This window comes from Falco cherrug, chromosome 10 (assembly GCF_023634085.1).
Source record: "Falco cherrug isolate bFalChe1 chromosome 10, bFalChe1.pri, whole genome shotgun sequence".
Lineage (NCBI taxonomy): Eukaryota > Metazoa > Chordata > Aves > Falconiformes > Falconidae > Falco > Falco cherrug.
Window position 1 is genome coordinate 34,413,103 of NC_073706.1, and position 24,816 is coordinate 34,437,918.

Sequence of the window (24,816 nt, forward strand, 5' to 3'; positions counted from 1 at the left end):
GCCGAGGCTGGGGGTGCTGCGAGGGGCCACCACCCCTGCCTGCCCCCCGGCACACAGCAAGGCTGGGGGTGCTGCGAGGGGCCACCCCCCCCTCCTGCCCCGCTCCCGGTCGCCGGGCCCGGTTCAGCCCCCGGTGCGGGCCTGGTGCTCGCGGGGTCACCGGAGGAAGGGTGGCGGGGCGGGGCGGCGCTTCCCGCCCAAGGCCGGGGCCGGCCCGCGGGGCGGTGGCGGGGCCTCCGGGGCGGGCCCGGGCCGCCCCATATAAGCGCGGCGGCCGGTACCGGCAGCCCAGAGGCAGGCCTTGAGTGCCCGCCGCCTCCAGCCCCGTTTCGGCCCTCGCCTGCGTCCCGCCCGCCCCGGGGCGGTGTGGTGTGAGCGGATCCCGCTGCTCCCCCTCCGCGTCGCGGCTGCCGCTTCCCTCGCCCTCAGCGGGGTGCGGAGGCCATGTTCCCCACTGACTCCACCTGGAATATCTCCTTCGCCGGCTGCGGCTTCCTGGGGGTCTACCACGTCGGGGTAGCCAGCTGCCTGCAGGAGCATGCCCCCTTCCTCGTCGCCAACGCCAGGAAAGTCTACGGTGCCTCAGCCGGGGCGCTCACCGCCACCGCCCTAGTCAGCGGCGCCTGCCTAGGTAAGCGCGGCCTGCCGCCGCTCCGGCCCCTCTTCCCGGCCTTCTTACTAATTATTTAATTACAGCAGCAGCGGGAGGGTGGGGAGGCAGCGCTCCGCCCTCCTCATCCTTCCTCGATGCGTGCGGCCTTTTGTTGTTAAGGCCTTTACCTCAGCATCCCCCCCCCCCCCGCCTCAGGCCGGGGCGCTCAGCCCCCTCAGGAGCGGGGAGCGCCTCCAGCATGGCCCCGGCCCCCAGGGCGGGAGGGTCCCGCCGTGCCCACAGGCCCCTGGTGGCTGGGGGTCCTGGGGCTGACCCCACCCGTGGTACCCGGGGCTTGCGGGGGCTGGGTTCTGGCGTTGGGCTGGAGCGTGGGTCTGGGGGCTGCTGGTGGGCAAGAGAGCTGCCCGCGGCCGGGGATGGAGATGTCCAGCAGCGTGTTTTGTGTGCGAATTGTAGTTGACGGGCGCCTCCGAGTAATTAGGAAATCACCCTTTATTCGTTGTTAGCATCTTTATTTCTGGAAGAAGGTTATTTCTTGGGGTGTAGGGCACTTGGGAATTTTGTTGCCCTCTGCAAGAGCTAGGTCTCAGAGTTTAGCTAGATGTTACCTCAGTCTTCAAGTTGCAGAAGAAACCTTAAAAAGTTCTCTCCAAAGCAGCCACGCGACACAGTCTGTTCCTGCTTGGGGCATGTCTGGGGAACAGCTGAAGAGAATGGTGTGTGGTGTCTCCTGGTTTTTTGCTGTTTTGATTTTCAGCTGTTTTGCATATGGGAGGAAAAGCCAATGAGCATGCCAGAGTCTGTACTTGACAGCTTTTCTTTTGAGAATAACGAATGTAGAAAAGTGTCTTAAACTTGAAAGGAGAATGTGGTGTGAGAGAATCAGGTATATCTGTTTAGTCTTGGAGGGTGATGAGCCTTTCCTAGACCCAATGAAACCACGTTTGTTTACTGTTTGAACTCCTCTCACCTTGATCACAGGTGTCTTTCCATGGCACTCCCTGCTCTTTGGGGACAAGCGGAGTTTTGAGATGTAGCCTTCACACAGCAAAAGTTAGCTTTCTTTTCTGTGTAGTTTCCCGCTCCATTGGGCATTTCTGTAAACAAAATGCTAAGGATTCTTAAGTGTTGCTTCTGGAGCTTGATGGGAAGCTCTTAACAGCTGTTCAAATCCCAGTCTGGGATCTCAAAGTCTGTAGTCATGCCATGGTGCCAGCTTTTATGATGGACAAGGGAAGAGATCTCTTCTAATCTCTTCTCCTGCAGGGATCCATTTGCTGCCAGCTGCCAGGGATTTGGTTGCTTTACTTGCTGTTGCTTCTGTTGAAGAGGTGGCTGCCCAGTTAGTTCCTTGACTGGGTGGCCGGTGTGCTGGTCTGAGGTGTGACACAAACATGAGACAGGTTGGTGGTAGAGCCTTTGCCTTGCTCAGGTGTCATTATAGTGCTGAGCAAGTCTGTTATCATGTCTACCTTGTTCCTGCTGTTCATATAACATCCGTGGCGCACTAGGCATTGCCCTCGGAGAGCTGCCCAGCCTGGTAGGGAGCTTTCTGTGGGTCAGGGTTAGAACAATAGGTTTTCTCCCTCCCTATGAGGTACGAGGGGAGGCACGATAAAGAGGACTGAGTTAGGGGCCACCTTCTTGGCAGCATTTGCCTCTCTCCTGAAAGAGGGCAAGCCATGCTGTTTAAAGCTAGCCAAGGCTTGGATTTGGGGTGTTCAAATTCTGTCTTAAGTTTGACTTCTCTGGAATAGTTTTCTTTGAACTCTGTCTGTGTGACTGGCATATATATCTTTGGTAGAGAGCAGCTCTAAGGCAATAGAGCTGACTTCTGAAAGTAAAAGCTAATGGGGTGCTTGGTTGGGGCATAGTATTGCTGCACTTTGTCCCTGTCGTTAACTCTCCTGACAACGCAGATTCCAAGCTGAGGTCCAGAGGTTAGCATGAAATCATAGGGAAGAAGGGGACAGGGCAGAAGGTATAGCTGCGGCCCGTGTAAGGAGAGCAGTTCATCCTAGTACAGGCTCTTGTAGGATCCCGAGTATCTGTGTTTGCCATGCAACTGGCTTCTGTCTGAGAGTAGGTGTTATAGCCTGTGGGCTTTGAAGCTTATGGCAGCAGCTATCTTGCACTCTGTTGCCCTCTCCGTCAAATTGGAATGTTATATAGTGTCTCTTGATAGATGACGAAGCAGAGGGGAATTTTGCAGAAGCCTTGCTTACCTGGCTATGTGTAGATAAGGCTAGTGCCTTCGTGCATCTGTACTTGGCTCTGAGCACAATGAGACTCTACTGTGCAAAGGTAAATACTTCCTGGGGAGGAGTGGAAAAAACCTCTTCCTTTGGTGGTTTGTCTTTTTTTTTTTTTTTGGTTCTGATCCTCTGGACCTTAGAGTGTAAGATCTTTACATCTGAGCTGATCCTGCCTTTTCCCTGAATTAATACCTCACTGTCATCATTTGCATGTGGCAGTGGAGCTTTGCTGTGGGCTAACGCTGAAATGAAAGCCCAGACCAAGTAATCTGCAGCCTTGAGAGCTCACTGTGGGCTTCAAAGGTACATTTGAGAACACCAAATCAAACAACGTTGGGCATGCCTATTAGCTAGACAGAGGCCCTTATTCCTAAATAAGGGGCTAGGAGGTATTTGTGGTCTGATACGACCTTGCCTGGCTCTTGTTAAGCACTTTACCATTAAGTTGTAGGGATCTTGGGTTTATTCTCCAGGGCTACAACAGTGGTATTGTCCTGCATCTGAAATGCTGTCTCCCACCTTGAGGTTCTTCTGTTCACTGGCATGAAAAAGCATTGCTGTTTTTCCACTAGAATGATCTGTGTGGCTATCAAGATGCATTGGGCAAAGTCTTGCATTCTTAGGAGTTACTTGGTTGTGCATACTGCAGTGTTGTAGCATGAATCACTTCTTGTCCTGAGGGTTTTCTGGGAGATGGCCTTCTGTCATGCCTGTGTCTTCTCTTGGGAATGCTGGAATCCAGCGCACCGGGAAAGGCACCTTTATATGCCAAACAAGTGAAAAGTCCTTTTATGCAGGCTTTCAGTCTCCTCCTTATGGGTACCTCAAATTCTGCGTTTTTTCACAAACTCTAGGCCTGGAGCTCTGAGGATGTTTGAATCTGTTTGAATAAATCCAGTCATTGTCCTGGATGCGATAAGGCTGTCCCTTTTTCAGTCAGGAGTAATGCTAAAATGAAGCCACTGTTGGACCCTTAAATCTTTAATACAGGGTAGGGTATATATTCCTGTTAAGGGTCTTGAATCACCTCACTGTGGTGAGCTATATGGGATTTGGTGTGCCTGCTTTGGAAGTGTAGCAGCTTGGAGGAATGATGGGATTTGAACCTGTAATCACTGAAAAGCCATTTTTGGCTGATCCAAAGGTCCCAAACTGTGCTTCTGACTCATACTTAACTGACAGCACTCAAATGTCTGTGTAGCATGTGAGTATTGTTCTATACAGCTTTCATCTGGTGGTGGGTTGGAACTGCTGACCTGCTTTTTTTGGGGGGGGGGGGGGGGGGGAAGAGGTGGGCTCTGCTGTCAGAGGCAAAGCTGGCTATCAAACCCCCATCTGTGGGAGTTAGCTGTCCTCCTAAAGCACGACAGTATCGGCAGAAAATGATAAATCAAGCTGAGGGGATGCTTCTAGTACTAATAATAGAGAAAGGAGGCCATATGTTTGCTAGGTTGAGCAGCGTTGTTTGGAGAGCTCTTCCTGACTTGTCTACAGGTGTGTGTTTTTCAACTAGTATCTTAGCCAGGACGCTTTCAGGCTTGACCTAAGATGAAGTAACAGTTATTTGACATCCAGGTTGGTTTGTCAGCTGTCATCATGTGACCACCAGGAAATACACTGCTGAACTGTAGCGACTTTTTCCATTGAGTAACAGGAAGAAAAAAACCCTACCAAGACCAAACCCAACTGTCTTTTACCTTTTGAAATTGAGATAATGAACAATAGCAGCATCTTAAATCTTGTGCTCCTGAAATATAATTATGTGCGTGCAAAGGCTTAAAGACAGCAATTTTCTGTGTGTGGTGTCTCTTAACACCAAATCCCAGACTGAGAGCAGGGAAATAAATCAGCTTAATTTCTATGGGGTCCTTAGAGCAATGCCAGTTTCTGCTGGCCCAAGTGTCCAAGGGACAGTGTATGCAATGGTGTCGTGTGGCTGCGTGAATCGATTCATAGATCTCCCCAGCTACATGAAGGAAAACTACATAGCATCTGTGGCCTCCCAAAACTTGAGTCCCTCTCTGCACAGGAGATTGTCAGTTGTTATCTCCTGCAGAGGCCCTGGCGGGGGAAAAAGTTGTTGAGCTCAGCAGCCCCAGCCCAGTCAATGGCAGGAGAGGGACCCTTGTGTACATTCATGGAGACATGGATTATTTCATGGGGAGGCTCGTGGTGTTCTGGAAGCAGTAAAGCTGCTGCTGCTTTCACTGGTGGACAATGTGGGGGTGGGGGGTGGGGTAGGGCAGGGGGGAATGCTCTGTGCTGACATAGTTGGAAAGGCTCGCTGGCTTGGTGAAGAAGCTGCTGTGCTTGGATCAGAGCCATCAGTGGTCACAGGGCTGCAGGCTCAGGTGTCCCAGATAAGTAATCTGGCAGCCAAGCAGCTGGAGCACTGCAGTCAGTACCTTTTACTGGGAAGGAAGAAGCTTGTTCCTGCTGTCTGCCTGGCTCTAACAAGGAATTTCCCGAGAGGAAAGGTGCTCTTGCAGGAATTTTGTTGGATGAGTGCAAGGGAAGCCAAGCAGCCACTTCTAGTGAAAAACATAGTCGTAGCAATGATGTGTCTTTATTCTTTTGTCATCCCACGTAGGCAGTAGGTGTGCAGACCACCGTGGTACCCTGCCTTGCTCAGTCAGCCACAGCAGCAGCCGTGCCGTGTCAGTGCCAATGGCACAAGTGGTCCTTGCATGGTTGTTCTGACCCATAATTTCAGCATCTCTCTTGAACTTGTAGTGTGCCTAGGCTGTTCTGCTTTCTGCCTCTTATCTCCCAAAACTCTTCAAGGCATCCACGAGTCAGCCCTATAAAATATGAGAAGCTGTTGTGTGTTCTTCAGGAACCTATATCTGGTTATTGATTGTGTTTGGAAGTTTAGTCCTGATAAATCAAAAACCTTCCTCAGATTCCTTACTTTGTCTTCCAGTCCCAAACGCCCGCTGCTGTAGTGGTTACAGCATCTCTGCCTGCATGTCCAGTAGCTGATGGTGGGGTTTTGGTCTGTCAGAGGCCCATGCTGCTTTCCAGTATGGTGGGCTTGGGAATGACTGTACTCTGATGCTAGGCCCCTGCTCACTCGAGGCTTCTCGGTGTTTCCCTCTGTGTCCTCCATGAAGCAGGGATGAAATGTTCACTGTCCTGGCTGGAGAGGATTTTCAGCTCTGCTGTACTTGCTTTGTAATGTACTTGAAAAGGCCAAGCAAGGGCTGGAGAAATGATAATTTGGTTAGCATTCCTTCTCTCCAGAGCTGGAAAGGATAAGCCTTCTAATTCCAGGGCCTTTGCAAAAGCTCAGAAATCTCCTGCTCCAGGGAGCAGTGTGAGCAGGTGACTCCTGCCCACCTTGCTCTCCATGAAGCAAACCCTGTTGATGGTTGGATTCCAAACTGGCCACCACTTTCCCATCGAATCCTCTGCACTTCGACAGCTCTGTTGCTCAGCCATAATACTTGGCCTCTTTCTTTCTGCTAAGCGTTCCTGGGACTTGAGGTGAAAGTCAGGATGTGACTTCAAGAATCTGGGAGTTGAGGGAGCACATGTATGTGTATTTGCCTTGGGCTGTCTTCCTTGTCAAGTAGGCCTATGGCACCAAGAGAGTGTAAGAGCTGGTGAAAAGAAGGGCTGGAGGAAATGACTCCGTGTAGAAAGCCATAAATAGGTCTGTCCTTGGGAAAAGGCAGAATGTGTCCTGGAAGTGATAGGGTCTGAGGCAGTGGAAAATCCCTTCCACGGAGCATCTAGAAGGGAGGGAACTGGTGAGCCCAGGAGTATAGAGAAGATGTTGGAGGTTGTTGTAGCTACAAAAGTTGGAGCAAGGGAGGAGTGTTCGGCACTTGCAATACAATAGCTGCTTCTGACAGGCCTAATCCTGTCCCTGCGGTTGAGCTGATCTGCAACGTGGTGTGTCTGGGAGAGCAGCCCTCGGCCTTCCTGGTGAAGGGGACTCTTCCCAGCTGAAAGGCTCAGAACAAGTCAAGCTCCATGTAATCCCAGCAGTGATGAGGCCGGGTGGGTGGGTGGCGTGCACTTTTTGTCTTGGTGCTTGGGATGTGTCAGTTGTGGCGTTTTAGTAGAATCCAGGGCTTTGTGCTGCCCTCTGGCACTTGCCCACACCACACCTCTGGTGCTTTCTGGTACAGGCAAAGGACAAATCTACAGTGATGGCTTATGTCTGACAAGTTCTCTGGAATCGGCAAGCTTCATGAAGCATCTTCTGCAGCTCTTTCCCAGGCTTTTGGCTGTTCTGTGCCTGGAGGATTTCTGAGTGAGCCATTCTCTCCCTCTTCATACACTGCAGTTTGTTTGGTTTTGGAAGCCTTTTGGATTAGGATTTAAAGGATTGTGTACCATTTTAGTGTCAGAGGCTTTGGCAGTGTCTCTGAGCTGCCACTGCTGTGGATTATCTAATTTAGCATCCTGAAGCAGAGGAGGTGGCATCTGAGGGCGTAAATGAATGGGAGCGTGTTACATACGTTAATTACAAGAGCTGCTCTTGCCGGCTTTATTGAAGCTGCTGATCCAGGGCTGGGCCTGCAACAAAGTTATTCCAGTGTGTCATGGAGGCAGGGTGTGGATTTATGCTGCCACAGTTATGTCATGCGTGGAGAAAGTTAGAGCTCTGTTTCGGGGAGGGGGGCTGTCAACGCAGGGGGAGTTATGTTGGTTTATTGAGCCCACTGCTCTTTAGTAGGGTTGGTAAAAACTTCTTTATGGGAACAAAGTAACCATTTTACTACTAGCCATGCTTTTGCAAACAAGAGTTAATTCTGTGCGTGCAAGCTTCAGGTGGAGGTTGCTCCATCTGCCTTGCTGATGTCCTTGCTTGTGCACTGCTCAGCCTTGCAGGAAGGGTTGAGCAGAAGCTCTTTCCTTGCAGGGGTCTGTGCAACCCCCTGAGTAGCTCCTGTCCTGCTCTCATGGCTGCTCTCACAACAGTCATCTTGATGACCGGGGATTATGGCTGGGGGACCAACTGTTCACGTCCGTGGAAGAAAGACAGCGTCAGTCTCCAGATATCCTTGTGTCGTGGCTCCCAAGGAATGCAGCCTGCCTTGTGGTCTGCCTGAAGACGCTTCCCAGATGAGCAGCTTCACCAAAATCACATTCCTTCTAGAGCAGAATGCCTACGCCTCTCTGAGGACTGCTTTGGAATGAAGCTTCTCATTCTCCCTTCCTTGCTGGAGACTGCTCTGCTCATGCTGTGGCTTGTGGGGAAGAGTTCAGGGGTGTAAGGTGATACTTAATGTGCCTGTTGGGATGGAAGGGCAAAGCGGGCACAGCAAGCAGTGTGCTCACAGGCGCATGGTGAGGTGCTTGGCATGGATCGGAGCAGCTGGCTAGCTGTGCAAGCATGAGGGAGCTGGGTATGATGCAGGCTGAGGGCCAGTGGAGGACTTCAGGGATATTCCTTTCATTCTGTGCCAGGGCTTTAGTGCAAATGTACAGTGGGAAAGGATGGGGACAAGTACTAGCTGCCTCTTTTTCTGAGAGTCTTCAGCAAAGGCTCTAGTAACATCTCTGGTGGGCACAAAACAATTGCCACCTGAAAGCATGCAGGAGAGCATTTGGCAGGGGTTAGACTGAAAGCCACCAAAAGTGGTGTGTGAGCCTTGCTTTGGTGTTGGTGAGCCAGCTGAGGGTAGTGTCGTGTGTGTGGTAAAGCTAGAAGGGCTGCTGGAGTGGCAGCTATTTCTTCAGGCTCTGAAAACAGAAAGGACAACTCACTTCTTGGTTTTGTGGATCTGTGGTGCAGGTGCCTGGCAAAGGTACCTACTGTCCTTTAGGACTGATCTCTTTTTTTCCAAACATCTTGCCTCTGGTGATAGCTCCCCTGTGAAGTGGAAACAGGGCACTCCTTCTCTAGGTCTGTGGTGCCGTCCTGCAAACTGACCCTGAGAAGTGAGTGTGGAGTGTGTTTGTAACATTGTGCATGTGGATGAGACCTGGTCCTTCTGCACTGGTTCCTGTTCAGAATAACCACCACTGGAGGCTTTGTGTTAGTAGCTTTCACTGGGCTGAATAAAGTGAGTCGGATGTAGTTCCACTTCTGCCTCTGTGCAGGCAGAGGAGAAAGGCAATTTCACATTATTACGTGTTTCTCAGTCTGTTTCTCCCCTCTGCTAGCTCTATCTTGCTGAGTACTTACTTTTTAAAAGTACCCCAAACCCAGCATTGCTCTGGCTAGTAAGCAGCGGGGATCTGAGCTGTACCTTCTCTTACTCTGCGAGTCCCCTTTTCTTGTCATCCCATGCACTTTGAGTTGCTCGGTAGCATTGACAGGAATTGATGGATGGTGGAGGACAGCACATGGCTTTCGGTACGGCTTGCTTGGGATCCTGAGCAACCTTTCCTTTTCATGTGCTGGTATACCGCTTAATTTCTCTCTAATGCAATGAACATAAATGCAGCATTAAGACTTGTATTAGGCAATTACAGTGGAGAAAAATCAGACTAGTGGGGATTGCTGTTGTGGTTGTGACAGAATGATCCTGGCTGTCTGCCTGAACTGAGCTGCCTCTTGGCCTTCCTATTGACTGTTTCGCAGTAGCAGCTGCACTGTTTTGTGATTTGTGTTGCAAAAACAAACACTCCCGTCCTGGCCACAGAAACAAAGCGGGCCTCAGCTTGCAGAACATCACTTGCCTGGTATGGCTTTGGTGTGCCAACACTACATTAAAGGTTTAGCTTAGAGATGTAATCAAGCCTGGAAGCTCTTGTGCCTGTTCTCCCAATGCCTTTTTGCTTCTGTACGAAGCAGAGCAACCTACCTTATAAGAGGTGAGATGAGGTACAAGTTGTGCATCTGTACTTTGGCTTGCATGAGGGTCCTTCCCTGTGGGTACCAGTGGGTGGACAGGCAGGCAGCAGTCACTGTGGGCTGCCTAGTGAGCTGCTCTGTGCAAGAGGAAGAAATTCAGGCAGCTTAAATGCAGGTATTCTCTTATGCTCCTCATATTCAGGATTTTGCAATAGTTCTGGTTCATCTGTTAACTGGTACACAAAACAAGGACCGCTTTTGGCTGAAAGAGGAAGAATGGCTCTTGGTTTGGCTTTATTTAAACAGGTAAAGTGACAAACAGCTTTTTGCTTTTTTTCCCCAGACTTAACTTGAAATAGAAAAGCAAACATCTTGGGGACAACCACATTAATGAGGTAGGCTTCTGGCTCTGAAACAGTTGCAGGTGATCTGGGTTTACTTAGTCTTCCTGCTGCAGGCTGTGCCTCAGCACTGTTTGTGTCCAGACTCTGCAATGCTGAGCACTGAGAATCTGAGCCAGAAAGTGTTGTGGGCTGAGCATTCAGCATCCGCCTCTGGCTGTGAGAGCTGGCACTACTTGAAAAGCTGTCTCTTCCTCTCAGTGTTTCCACCTGCTCCACCTGTAAGGTCAAAACAGGTGTTGCTTACCACTGTTTGGTAGGGATCCCGAGGAGTTACTCTGATAGGGTATGAGTTGGTGCCCCTTACTCTTGAAGCAAAGGGGAGAAAAAACATTATTTACAGACAGTGGCCAGGCTTTCCTAAGAAAAATCCTTTGCAAAATCATTTGCTTGTTGCTCTGGGGTTAAATCCCTGCATAGAGCCCCTGTTGGGGAGGGTTACCTGTCACATGGAACAGTCAGTGAAGCAGTAGGGGCTATCTGTAGGCTGAGTGGGTGTGTGCTGTAAGAAGAGTTGTGTTTGCTACCTATGTCTCACAAAAAAAAAAAAATAGATACAGGAAGGAAGCTTTTCTTATCTTGAGCCAAGTCAGCTGAGCTGTTTCTTATCTGATGGCAAAGTAGTAGGTGAGGAGGTTTGAATGAAAAACTTAAAAATAAACACACCTCAGAACAACAAAAATTAGGGAAGTCCCAGAAGAACAGCTTGTTCTGGTACATGGTATTTCTCAATATTGCTGGCTTACAGGAAGGCGTGCACAGATGAGAAGAGAATTGGTTCCTTTAAAGGCTTCACTGCTAGTTGCCATCTCCTAGCCTCAAGTGTGTAAAAATGGGTGATTTTTCTTCGTGTTAAATAGTGGGAGTTATACCTATCCCTCACTTGCCAGAAGTAGTATTGTTTCCACACCCAATGCTTTTAGGCATCTGTCCAGGATTTCACGCTGAAATTAAAGAGCTGACACCAGCTGTGGGGTACACATGTCACCTGAAAATATCTTGTAAGGGAAGATTGTAAGAAGTTTTGCACATTTATTTCCTGCTGGCATGAATTTCTTTGCCCACCTCCCCTTTGCCATCCACCCAGCCTTGCTGATAGGTACCAAGAGAACATCTTGGGTCAGGTTCCCATTCAGGACATGTTGGCCTTTGTTTTGCGTGGCTCAGCTGAAGGTCTGTCTGATTCTTGCTGTTAGAGGACAGTGAGTGGAAACCAGGTCGCTTCAGCTGAGTGTGGGAAGAGAAACAGAAGTCTAGCCAAGCAGTGGGATCTTTCACAAACTGAGGTCGCTGCCCACAAGGCTTGGGGTTGGCTTTTGGTCATCGGCACGTTGCGATGTGCTGCTCCTTGGGGTGAACAAATGGGCGCTTCCTGGGGCTTTGAGCTACCTGTAAGGAAACATCCAGTAAAGTTTTCTGTTCATGATTTGCCTGATGTCAGCTTGCAGACTCTGTTTTCATCACCTCTTGTTTACAGCTTTACGTTTTTGGGCTGGTGACAGGATTGTTATAATTAGGACCGTATCATCTCCTGGGAGAGGCCAGGCTGGAAAAGCATGTGAATTGCTGCTCTCGGTACTCGGGGAAGAGGCAGGTGCAGGAGCTGAGTGTGCTGTGCTGGAGCAGCTTGGGGATTTGTACCCAGGTCAAGAACATGGGACAGCTGTCCTCATACTCCTGCTCATCTTTAGAGACTGGCTTTTAGCTCTTCCATGGATAACGTACAGGAGCAGCTGAATTAGCAAGGGACAGGCAAACAAGCTAAATTAACCTTGGGGGAGATCATGCTAGTAAATTCCTTCTCATTCCTAAATTCAGGTCTGGACTGCGATCTACCAATAGGAAACACAAGAACTCCCATGAAGCTCAGCAACCATTTGAATTGAAAGCAAAGTGTGAAGATTGTAGGTGGGGACTCTTGCAGGGAGCATCTGTGCTGAGTATTGCACAAACATCACTCAAACAGATAACTGAGCAGAACTTGGAATGCTCCAGAATGAGGTTCCTGGTTAGGGTGCGCAGGAGCTGGCTCCTGTCCTGAAAAATCTTGCAGCTAAAATAGCTTGGTCATGCCATCCCAAACTAACGAGGCATTGGGTGCTTGGGGTGCTGGAGGAATGTCAAAAGCACCCACACTTCCTTTTGCTAGCCGGCTTCCTTTGAAAGCTATTGGTATGTCTGGCCAGTCTGGAGCCTTAGCTGGGTAATGGGAATGAGGAGAGCGGGGGGTGCCTCCTGCGTTGCCAATGTGTAGGAAGGAGTCCCTGTGAATTCCTGTTGATGTTGACTGAGAAGCAGGTTTAGTGAGGATCTGCACAGTTCTCTGCCTGCCACAGTGGTCCAGGTGAGGTGTGGTGTTTGCAGTCTGGGGTGTGACTTCTGTCTGTGCCTGTTATCAGCAGGGATGGGAGGGATGCTGTCTCTACATCCATCAGCTGTGCTGTCCTCTGTTCTCCATCCCTGTTGGACAGCTTTCCCTTTAAGCTTGTGTTCTGTGGACTGCTGCACTACCCAGGGAGCAGAAATGTTCCTGGCACAGAGGGTGATCTTTGTGCTCCTGTGGAGCTCTTCCAGAGGGAGCTGCAGCGTCATGGGTGAGCCATGGTCACAGGAGCTGTGGGGTGGAATGTCCAGAATGCCCCCTCCCTCGTCAGCCTGCTCTGCTCCTATTTTTGTTTGTGTCTTAGGCTTTTTTTTCCACTCTAAATACTTTACGGGTCAACTGTCCTTTTGCTAGCTGGCAAACTGATATCTATGTGGTCTAACGTCAACAGGAGAGCATCACGGTGCCCTTAGCGCAAAAGCCCTCCTGCTGAAGATGTGCTCATCACCCCTTCTGCCATGAGGTGGCTAACCTTTGCAAGATCCTCATCCTTATGCATTGCACAGGCTTGAAAGTAGCCTTTCTCTTTCATCTCAGAGCTCTTAGCTGCAGTTAAATGTCTTCCCAGCAGCCCAGCTAACATCAGGTTTAGGTGATTGATCTTCAGCTCTTCTCCTTTTCCAGATACAGAGCAGCAGCAGGCTGCAGTAAAGGTGTTTGTGTACCATTATAAATAGCGCATGCTGCCTGAATGCTTTTCAGATTAGAGAAGGGTAGCGTAGGGGGTTGCGAGGCAGTAGAGTCTTAGGTACTGGGTTATTATTTTGGAGTCGAGCATGGCAGCCAGTTCTCTAAGGGAATGATCTTGCTATGTCAGTAAGCTAATGTGAAGCTGGCTTGATAGCTTAAAAATGAAATGCGAACTAGCAACTGCCTTCAGGTCTTTTCCGACCAGTAACAGTAACTTGCCCCTTGTAGCTACTGCAGTATGAGCACAGCATGAGCCAGCAGAGGTGGAGCAGCTGGTCTCCCCTGTCTGACGAGGGACACGTTGGGGTGTTTCAGGACGCAACTGTCTGAATTTCAGTGGTGATGACGCAAAGGAGCATCAGATAAGGACGATGGATGGCCCTGCAGTACTCGGGTTCATGTATAACAACACCTGCTGGGGCAGTGGTGGGGGCAGGGAAGAAGAAGGATATGACTTTTCTGATGAAAACAGAATATTCCACATATGAATATATAACTTTTAGAGGAATGTTGGCTTAACAAATATGTATAGGGAAAAGTGTTGAACTAATTAGTTGGTAGAAGAATGAAATGTTTTCACAGCAAGCAATACTAAATGCTAAGAATTGCCTCTGCCCCTCGGTATGTACCTCGATAAGGGAAGAGGAACTTAATTTAGCTTTTTCACATGACCCTGTATCCTGAATTGCCAGGTCCATCAAAAGCCATAGGAAACTTTCCTGTGGATTGGAATTGGCATTGGACTAGCCCTAGTAATTGACAGCTTGTGAGCTGATTTTCCTGGAATAGCACTTCTGGTAGTAATGAGATTAAACCACTCTCACCTCTTCTCTCCTCCCAAGTATATTTCTAAGAGGGCTTGTCATGTGTCATGGATCTAGCTACGTGAACCTGACTCCTTTGGCTGAACCCTCAGCTAGCCTTATTTCCAGGAAAGCTGGTGGTGCTGCAGATCACCCTGTGCCTGTCTCTTCCCACAGAGCTGTTCTGCGCCCAGCTTTGGTGCAAGTGAGCCAGCAAGTCCAACAGAATCACAGGTGCCCTTAAGTGAAAACATCTCACAAGTTCCTGTGTGTATACCTGTATTTTGCACATGTATTAAAAAAACAAACCAAAAACCCCCCTCAAAAACCAAACACCCAGAAAGCAGTTAAAGAATAAAATTGCTAATTAGCAATAATTCTTACTTCGTCCTCTTGGCTGTGAAACTGATAGAGCAGGCAGCTGCAACTGAATTCTCCCCTCAAATGCTGAGACAGTCTGTTTCCTGGCATAGCTGGGACTTGGCCATTTTGTTTTTCTTAAAAAAACCTTCCAGCTCACATTTTAGGTCAAATAGTCATAATTTCAATTTAATTGCAGTTGTCTTCAGTGCTCAATATCAAATCTTTCTGCACACTGAGATGCCAAGTCGGAAAGCTTCATTCTCTAAGCACCATCTCTGGGGTGACACCCTACTCACAAACTCCACCACCACCACCACGGCCTTTGCACATAGGGTGTATCCCCACATCTGCACACTCAATACCCACCCTCCCGCTGGGTTTTTCAGCTAAGCCAGCAACTCCCTGCAATGCACTTGGTGCAGTGGAGTTCCCTGGGGTCGTGCGGCCAAGGTGCTGGGCTGGCATTCATTTGGGTTTTGGCCCTGTTGCAGTTTGTGTGTCTTTCCTTCCCTTGTCAGATGTGAAGGTGTCTTAGGGAGCGTTATGAGTGCTGATGGCGTGGTGCTGGGATAAACGTAGTTTCTGCGAGGCTGGCTGACTTCACTTTGGGAAGTTGTTGAACCATGTGGCTACTATCTGGGACAGGTTGGGCTCAATGGCTTACTGCTAATTGAGGAAGATCGGTAGTAGACTGCTAAACATTGCCCTAGGACAGAGCAAAAGGCTGGGATTATAGTGTTAAACATTGCTTCAGAGGGGGGAATTTTGGATTTTCTGCCAAGATGCTACCTCACAGTGCCTGACCCCAGAATCTCTGGTCATGTTCAAGGGTCCGGTTCTGTGCGTGGTTGAGCTGCTGGTGTTGATGGGTTTCCAAAGCACACAATTATATTCCCAGGCTGTGTTAATGGAAAACATGTTGCTGGCACACATGTATTGCAAAAGAGTGGGATGTGTCAACATAGCATTAAGGGTGGTGGTGTTTTTATCTCCGTTATATTTATCAACCTGGATCTAACTCAGGTTCTTTCATTCTGCTGCCTCCTTTCTGCAGTTGCAGGACTGCGTGAGAGAACAAAATGGAGGGTTTTCCCGTTGGCTTGAACGGGTGGTCTTTCATCTTTCTCTGGAAACTGAACTTCAGTTCCATTGGAGAGAAGTCTTGATTTGCAAAAGCATTTTTTTATTTTTATTTTTTTTCTCCTGGTTTCTTTAGATCTTCCCCTCACATTCTTCTCACATGTATATTCCCAATGCCCCTGGGAGTGCAGTGGTTGGCTGCTACTTAAAGGAACTGTTGTCTTGTATCTTGCTGTGTCTAGGAGATGCATGTGGAAATAGCAGTCAGTGTGTGAAAGGGCAGCATGCTGGGCACTGAGGGTTTGGCTTGAGTTGTTGTTTTTGCTTTGTTTTCTCCTTTCCCACTGGAGAGCTCCAATACTCTTGCCAGATTAGGCTCCTAGTCACCGTGAGAGAGTGGACTTAGCAGATGCCTTCCTTTTTGTGCAGATGAGATGTCTCCTTTCTTCCAAAAACAGCCGGGTCACCGTGTGAAAGGGAAGGCAGGCATGCCTTTGTGTGACTTCTGCTTGTCATCAGGGCCCAGTTTTGTGCTGTGGAATTGAGCACGGGGCACCAAAGGAGGCATTAAGTTGCTGATTCCCTAATGGAACATAGTGTCCATCTTGCCCACCTGAGATGTAGCTGACGTTCACAGCAGAGCTGGAATCACTTTGATTGATGGAAAGCATTGATGTTTCTGTTTACTGGCACTTTTGCTTACATGCATGAATTTCATGGTGCACTTTTTTTTTTTCCTCTTGTTGCAGGTGAGGCTGGTGCCAGCATTATTAGAGTGTCAAAAGAAGCCCGGAAGAGGTTCTTGGGCCCACTCCATCCATCTTTCAACTTGGTGAAGATCATTCGGCTCTGCCTGTCCAAGACTGTGCCGGAGAATGGGCATGAAGTTGCAGCGGGACGTTTGGGTATTTCCCTGACACGAGTCTCTGATGGAGAAAATGTGATACTGTCAGACTTCCATTCCAAGGAGGAGCTCATCCAGGTGAATGGAAATTACTGCAGAGGGCTAGGCAGGAACTGCATGCAGTTTTGTTTTGCCTTAGTGCTGGAGTATAATTGTCAGCCAGGTGGTGTTCTGAGAAGAGTAATAGGTTCAGAAGGCTTTAACCTGCTTCTTACATTCTGGATCTCTTTCTCCTTCAGGCCTGTGTCTGCAGCACCTTTATCCCTGTGTACTGTGGGCTGATACCTCCAACCTTGCGTGGAGTGGTAAGTAAGACTCTTAAGATGCTCCTTCATTAAATCATGTACTAACAAATAAGAAGGCAGAAATCCTGGTACTCAGTGTTGTCAGTCTTATTGCCTGTCTGCTGGCAGCAATTAACCTGAAGAGGCACGAGAAATTCCCAAATAAACAATTTCCAACAGTGGCTGTGCCTTCTTTTCACTGCTGCCTGCAGTTGGCTACAAATATCCTGAAGACTAGAGGATTTAATGGGATAGTAATATACAGCACAGTCAGGGCAGGTGCTGGCTGACTTAGCAACGCTGTCCATCACTGAGGCTTCAGCCCTCTGCGTGTGGAAAGAATTTGGGTCCAGGATAGAAATCACAAGTGTGTAGTCCCTCTCCTATATGCCTGACACTTTCTGCAGGGTTTTAACTAGTGGTGCTGATACCAGACCTCTTTTCCATGGAGTTCTTCCTGTCCTTCCTCTCGGAATATGGTCTGCTGCCTGCTAGAGCTTTTTTTAATATCATGTCTAAGGCTGTCCAGAGCAATTTGTCCCTTCTGTGTTTGCATGTTAGAAATGTAACCATCTGAAAGCTCTGCAGAATTGGAGCATCTCTGATATTGCGGTCATGCTTAAGGACCTCCCTTGGACTCCCCTTGTGCTACATAGGTTAATACACGTGTTAAAAGGCAGTATGTTGGCAAAGTAAATAATCAAAAGGGAGAGGGAGAACTGCTATTAAGGTATGTGTGCCCTGGTTTCCTGTAACTGACCTGACCAAGACACCTCAGTCTGTCAGAGTGCAGCATCAAATCTGCTTCCTGCTGCTGTCTGTGTCCTGAAAGTGGGGTCAGTTTTGCTCCCGTGGGATATACAGCTTGGCTGTTTTGTCTTGTGCAAGCAGGTTGGGCAGGGAAATGAACTAGAAGAAATGTCCAATGTCCAGCCCTTCAGAGAAGTGACAGATTCAGTAATGGTTTGGTATTTTCTCAGCAGCAGCAGCCAGGGCTTTTGTCCCACAGCTGGTGGGAGCATAACAGTGGCTCTTGCCTGACACCTCTTTGGGGCTAGTGTGGATCAGGCAAAATCGCAGAATTCCAAAACTGTACATCAGGGTTTCTGGAATGTGCAGCTGCCCTGGCACACTGAAGGATGATTTCTTGTGTCAGAATTCCTCATGGGAAAAGGTGGAGAGAGAATACAGAGATGAGGAAATAATTCCTACCTCTTCCCTAGAAAACCATGGCTCTTTGTCTCTTGGAAGGCACCACTGGTGAGGGTAAATGTTAAATTAGGCTGGGTATGAGCCTGAGAAAAGGTTTTGAAACAGTTCCTAGTATGCCTGTGATGACTGTGTTTGCCACAGGACGAACTGACAGGCCTGGCATGAGGACCAGTATTCCAAGCAGTATGATTGTGTGTAAGGTGTAAAATCTATATTCTGCCTTCTTAATCTATTTGTAGTGTTTACTTCTCTGAGCCCATGGAGTAGATGATGAAGATGGGGGGGGGAACCACCTAACTCTCAAAGAACCAAGAAATGGAAGGGTTAATAACTGAAGTGTCAACACACACTCTAGTCATGAAGTGTTTTCTGCAAGTGGGTGAGATGAACCCCTAACAAGGGTCAGAAAGCTAATTGTCAGCTCATGTGAGTGAGGGGCCCTCTGCATGGGAGGACACAATAAGGGAATGGAACTGGGGTGATTTCTGCGGTGCCCAGCCCATGAACCACCCCCAAAAGCTGCTGGTGCTCACACCTGCAGGCCCCTGGTGGCTCCAGCCTGTGGCTCTGCTGCTAGGGGCTTTGCAGGAGGTGGGAGAGTGGGTTGCTAGAGATTCAGGCAAATCCAAAGAAGCGGCAGCTGGTCTTCAGTGAGGAATGGAAATCGGCATTGCTCGGGGAATGGTGGACCCGAGGGCCGGGTCTGCACCTGTGTTCCTGGCTTGCCATCTGTGAGAAGGCTTTGCTGGTCGCCTTTCTGTTGCTAAGCCTTCTTTCTAATGGCATCCGTGCACTCATGCTGCCACCCGCAGGGAAACGTTTGTTTCTGCAGCCTTGCTGCATAACTATTGTCTGTCTTAAGTGACCAAAAGGCTTACCACCATCTTTTTTGAACAAAGCAGGTGGTGCCTGCTTCTGTCCCCTTCCCACTCGGCCTGTCGTCATCTTGCCCTTGCAGAGGGAGTCAGCCAGATGTCTCCAGCTCTAGCTGCACGTAGTCCGGCTTCCAGTGGAGCAGCTTTGGGGAGATGATGACAGACAATTTGCTATGGTTACTTTCGGCTTAGGGGAAACTGATGTCCGCTTTAAAAGGGGGCAAGGGTTCAACTGATTTTTGGCACCTCTGTTGTCTAGAGAGCATCCTGTAAGCCAGCTGAGTGTCACTGTTTCTGAGACGGCGTACTTCTCTGAGTTTAATCTATCCCATCCTTCCACTTTCTTCACTGTCCAAATCCAGGTGGTGCAGAGATCTCTGTCTGCCTTGATACTGTGTTTGGTGACCAAGGCCTGACATGAGGATAAAATGCCCTGTGCTATGAGTTCGTGCTGCTGTAGCCTACAACTGTAATTGCAAGCCAGCTCTTGAACCTGTAGGCTGTATGCAGTGGTAGCCCCAAGGTTTAGTTTGCCCCTGAGAAACTAAGGGCAGTCCATCTTGACCCTGTTGCCTCGATAGGAGAGGAATTTGATTGCTTTCAGCCCAAGAACCTGTGAACCTTTCCCCAGGCTCACAGAAGCTGCCTGAAGAGGTCTCTGCCTGTCTGCTATCCAGAGCAGGAGAGAACAAAGTGCAAAGCGTCTGCATTTTCCTGGGCATTGTGCAGCAAAGGACCAGTGTCAGTGGTCAGTCTGCCTGTGAGACAAGGCAGAGCATGATGGAGAGTGGAGCGCCTCCTCTTCCAACCAGCATTTCCATGTTCTGCCTGGGTTCACCTTCTACCAGCGCAGCTCCTCACCCAGCAGAGCTGAAAGATGTTACAGCTACTGCTTATGGGGCTATGTAGCTCCTGTATGATGATTTGCATTTAAGCCTGTCCAAAGGGAAGGATTCCAAGCAGCAAATGGCAGGATCAACCCTGATACAAAATCAGCAGGACTCTTCTGTAACTAGAGGCTCACAAGAGCTTGCGTTGTTGCTCTGCAAAGGTCTCAAACCTCCTGTTCTTTTGGCTTGACCAACATCCCCTTCCTTTTATCTTCAGCATGTTGCTTACTCTGCCAAAGGCCTGTGATGGGGATTGTCTTGCTCAGCTCCTTGCGCAATTACGGTGCTCCTAACAAATATTTTGAAGTGGTTACATGCTACTGGGGTTGCCCTTCCTGCAAGGGCAATACAAATGTGTTTATGGTACATAGGTACAGAACGTTCTCTGATAAGAAGGTGCCTGTTAAGAGCAAAACCCAAGTCCCCTGTGCTCTTTTATCACACTGCAGCAAGTAGATTCCAAATGTGTATGCATGTGTTGGGATTTCTGCTCGATAAGCCTGCTGGCAACAAATCAGCTGGTTTTACTCTTAGGTAACAAACTTTCTGCCAGTGGGGACTTGTATCTGAGCTTAGTAATTTTGAACATGAGTGAAAAATGTCACAGTGTGCGTTGCAGGTGGTTGTTGGTGTGTCATATTGTTTAACTGGATGACAGTCAAACCCCATAAGAGATGTAAGTCAGCATCACACAAGTGACTATGCCTTTCATGGAACACTTGTGACCAACACACTTGACCGTAGGAAGAAAGGCATGTAGCAAGAGGAGATTATAGACAACACAGCTGCGCTGTCACTGGTTATGACTCCTCCAGCACTGGTGGATGTATTCCATTCTCTTCCCAACTTGTTGGCACAAATAGAAAATGGGAACACATAGTAAAAAAAGTCACTTCATCAGTTATGGGAATGAACAGTGCTTCATTTGTCTTGTTTTCAGAGATATGTTGATGGAGGGATTTCTGACAACTTGCCACGATATGAGCTGAAGAACACCATTACGGTGTCTCCATTCTCAGGAGAGAGTGATATCTGTCCACGGGACGGTTCCACAAACATGCATGAGCTGAGAGTCACCAATACAAGCATCCAGTTCAACCTTCGCAACCTCTACCGCCTCTCAAAGGCCCTGTTTCCTCCAGAGCCACAGGTGAGTTTCCTGGCAGCACTAGAACTTGGGGACAGTAGATGGGCACTGGCCATACTGTGTACTTTAGCAGATTCCAGACACTTAGTTTTGTCTCATGTTTGTCTGTTTTTTAACCTTGACATTATCAACCCAGTGACTTGGCAAACCTTGACCATCTGCACAAGGTTGTGTAGGGGGCTTAGTTTTCTTTTGCTACTGTGAGAGCTGGAATTTAGGTGGTAGCAGTTGCTTGGAACACGTTCCCATGGCGCAGTCTCTAGAGCAGCGTTTGCCAGGAAGTCAGGCGCGCTTGTAAGCAAAGATGTATCAGCCATTGGAACAATGTGCTCTTGAGTGTTTTAAGGTCAGGATGGAGCTTGCCAGCTTGCAGCCAGTGACTGTCTCCTAAATAGTGCCAGTGGAGTAGGTGGCACTGCAGTCAGCTTTGCCTGCTTCTGAGCAAATGCAGCCTCAGATAGCCCTGGCATTTGGGCATAATAAGTGTGCATTCATGTGCTGAATTACTCGGACAGGTTTTTGCCTGTCCCCTCGCTACTCTTAGCTGGCTTTATCTGCAAATGCAGTGGCCCTTCCTGGCATCTGCTGGGAAGTATTCTGGGCTGCTTGTCAGAGTGACTTGCTGAAGGCTGCTCACAGCAGCATCATCTCTACAAGGGGAAATGAGGTGGCTGCAACTCTAACCCCGTATTTAGGCAGGATTGCAGGTGTCCCTTCCAATCTGAATTATCCTGTGATTCCAATATCCAACATATTCCCATTGTACCTCCCATTCCTGCTCAAAGCCTGGAAAGGGCTGGCAAGGATGAGACTTGGGATAGCTCAGGAGTCAGCAGAATTCCTCTAAACCCTCATTGAGCTGGATGTTTGTGCTGCTTAGCCAGACAGTTTCCAGGTGACATAGTCTTGCCTTCCTCTGTCCACAGGTGCTGCGGGATATGTGCAAGCAGGGCTATCGGGATGCACTGCACTTCCTGAAGAAAAATGGTAAGGCACTGAGTGTTTGTAGGGTGCGCTGACTGGCCTCTTCTGTGCCAAGCTTTGAGGGTTGTCAGTGGTGTATATGAAAGGTGAAAAGGCAGAACTGAGCTGTGCCTCAAATATCAGATTATGGAATTTCTGTTAATAAGCCTTACTCTAGCATTTCAGGAAGCAGAGGTGGAGTAGACACCTTTCCAGTGCAATGCAGGACTGTAAGCACTCTGATACCAAAGTGGCGGTTTTGGCACGTGCTCAGTGCTACACCAACACAGTTGTTGGGTACCGGTGCCGTTTGTACCTCCTGCAGCTACCTCGCTCTTTTTGTACGTGCAGCTAGGGTACCTCTAACGTGGCACAGCAGTGCGGCATGCAGGCATGCCCTCAGCAGCCCTGAGTGCCTGGCAGCTTGACACAGTTGCACACCCTTCTACAGGCAAGCCCTGGACTTTCTTGCCTCCAACTGTTGTAGCAGGTTGAGTGAGTTTTTGATGCCACCTGGTGTCAATGTACAGCAGATCAAGCACGTTTGTTTGCCCTTTGTTGCACACACGTTACTGGGGTAAGAGCAGGCAGGCAGCTGTGTTTGCGGATTAAGCTGCGGGAGGGAAATCTTGCCTGCAAGACTGGTGACTGGCAGATTATAGCAACAAAATGCTGCCGAACAGCACCCTGTGGTACTTAAAGGGGAAAAGCTAGAATTTCTGGCGGGGGAAGAGAGGATGGTCTTAAAGCAGCAGGGTTTCTAACTCATGGTAATTCTTACAATAGATGTAAGTCAGAATTGACACTCTAAAGGCAAGGAAGGGCAGCTAGTTTGTATCATCCTTATGGTCTGACTTCTCTTAGGACTCCTTCATCGTCCAAGTCCTGCCCGTCCTCTCCTCGCCATAGAAGCCCCTCCAGGCGAGAAGAAAGAGGAAGAGACAGAAGGCGAGGATGAGCTTGAGGACAATACTGCCCTTGCTGTTGTTGAAGAGCACATCTTTGAACACCTGCCTCCCAAACTGAACCAAGGTATGATCCAAAGGGAGCCATTCCAGGCAATCTTTCTGTGCTGACTAGTCCAGAGGATTACTGGGATGTGTGGGTGCTGCTTGTGGCTGGGCTTGGCCATATCCAGGGGTTAGGTGGACTTGAGGCCTCTTAAAGTTGTGATTTGCCCTGTGGAGGCTGAACAGGGAGAGGCTGACTCATTTGACAGTGTTCTGCATGGTAAATAGAGGAGGGGGTCTTGTTGCTCACTCCTTTGGGAGTCTGATAAAGCTAAAAGCTGCTGTTCTCATCTGCACCGGCCCTGAGCAAGACTTCCTTAAAGAAGGTGGAGAGGGGAGACCTCTAACTTCTGCGGTATGGCAAGGAAATGGGATAGCCCCATTGTGGGGATTCAGCCATGTTCTCTTCTGTCTTCAGCTCTTCTGGAGGCTTGTGCTGAAAGAAGAAGTTTCTTGACTGGCATTACCAACATGCTGCCTATACGTGTGGCCACGGCAATGATGGTCCCTTACATGCTGCCTCTGGAGTCTGCAGTTTCCTTCACTGTCAGGTAGGCCTTCGGCTGGTTCCCTCAGTGGTGGTCTTCCCAGTGCAGCAAATGTTTTGTGTAGCTGGTGGAGCACGAATGGACAGAGAGTAGGTTCCTCTCTAACTCCGCAGTGTCAGAGCTCCTGGGGAAAGAGTTCCTGCCACTTAACCAGACATACGAAAAAAAACCTAAAAAACAAACCACCAAAACCCCACAGAACTTTTTCTGCCTTCATGTGTCATTTAGCTACAGCAGATACTTCCAGCTTGAAGGAAGATGGCTATGTCCTGGGACTTGCCCTAGGAAATGGTGATAAAATTTGGAGCCTGGAGAGAGACTTCTGAACTGGGAGTGCAGGGGTGAAAGTAGGAATCACACAAGAGGTGGTTCCCCGCTGGAGTAAGGGGTAGAGTATTCCCAGCCATTTCCAGCTCTACACTTACATGGCTGGAAAGACAGCTCTGTCAGGCTTGCTCTTAGTACAGAGCACCCTAGGAAAAGTTTCTGGAAGGGAGATAGTTTGGAATAGAAAGGCTTAGGCAAAAACACTTTCCAAATCTGAAAATGGGTGAAACCTATGGGAAGTGCAGACATAAAATGTAATGACAAGTTCCCAGGCTGTTCTCAGCCTTCGTAGCTTCTCTGCCTTAGTCCATAAATGGTAGTGTAAATGGCTCTTAAGCGTTTGTCACTAATATTAATGTAAACGTTGATAGGAGGCAACGCTGGCATTCTTTTCATCCTATCCTTTGTGTGTCCCAACTAATGGTTGTCCCCTGTTTCTTCCCAGGTTGCTGGAATGGCTCCCAGATATCCCAGAGGATATTAGATGGATGAGGCAGCAAATGACTGAAATCTGCAACTATCTTGTGAAGAAAGCCAAGAAGAAACTGGGCAGCCACCTTTCAGCCAGGTATGGCTGCTTTCCTCCGCAGCACTGTTCTGGAGGATCCTTCCATTTCCCCTTTCCCCTTTCACTTCTACAGACTCTGCTCCATTGGAGCAGAGAAAGTAAGACCCAAATTGACTGGAGGGCTTTACTGCTTAACCTAAAATGTAAATCTGGTCCATGGTCTCTTGGCTTCCTTAGCTGTTGAATAGAGTCGGCGCGTGGTCTCCTTCCTTCTTCCCGCTACAGGGCAGACCCTGTGATGGAGCTGTTACCATACCAATAGGGCAGAAGATGTAGGTCTGATTAAAACAATATGCTAGCTAATTGCATGCTCCCTGTAGAAGACTGAGGTGCTTGTCTGTGTGGCATTTGCTGACCCAGGGTCCCCTAAAAGTTCCTTCCAAGAGGTACTCGTGTTCAAGTTACCTTTTCTGCCTTGAGATCTAGGCCCGGCTTAACTGGGTGGGGAGGTGACCAGGGAACACCGGAGTGTTTCCGAGGGAGCCGGTGCTTTGGGTCTGTGTGCCATGTGCCTGTGCTGCTGAACTGAACTCCCTGTAGTAGGCCATGGCTTGAGGCTGAGGCAAGACAGTGTTGCGTGGATGAGCACAGGAAATCGTGAGTTACAGTAGGCGGCAGAGGGTCCCAGCTCCGATTTGGATCGTAGTGCAAGGGGGTGAAGTACAAGGACACATGGTCCTGAATAATGAAGCGATGAGGGGGAAAACGGGCACACACAGAGACTTGTGACTAAGATCATGCAGTCA

General features: G+C 49.0%; 1 protein-coding gene across 1 annotated transcript in view; it reads left to right on the forward strand.

Moving 5' to 3' along the window:
- Positions 1–269: 269 nt before the first annotated feature.
- PNPLA2 (patatin like phospholipase domain containing 2) overlaps positions 270–24,816 on the forward strand; it is a 30,008-nt gene continuing 5,461 nt past the window's right edge. Inside the window, exons 1-8 of the mRNA XM_055722341.1 lie at positions 270–631; positions 16,092–16,324; positions 16,486–16,551; positions 20,448–20,657; positions 21,581–21,641; positions 22,482–22,649; positions 23,046–23,178; positions 23,948–24,070. Of these exons, the coding sequence (XP_055578316.1) occupies positions 445–631; positions 16,092–16,324; positions 16,486–16,551; positions 20,448–20,657; positions 21,581–21,641; positions 22,482–22,649; positions 23,046–23,178; positions 23,948–24,070 (1,181 nt within the window). The 5' untranslated portion in view covers positions 270–444. The remainder of the gene's footprint in view (positions 632–16,091; positions 16,325–16,485; positions 16,552–20,447; positions 20,658–21,580; positions 21,642–22,481; positions 22,650–23,045; positions 23,179–23,947; positions 24,071–24,816) is intronic.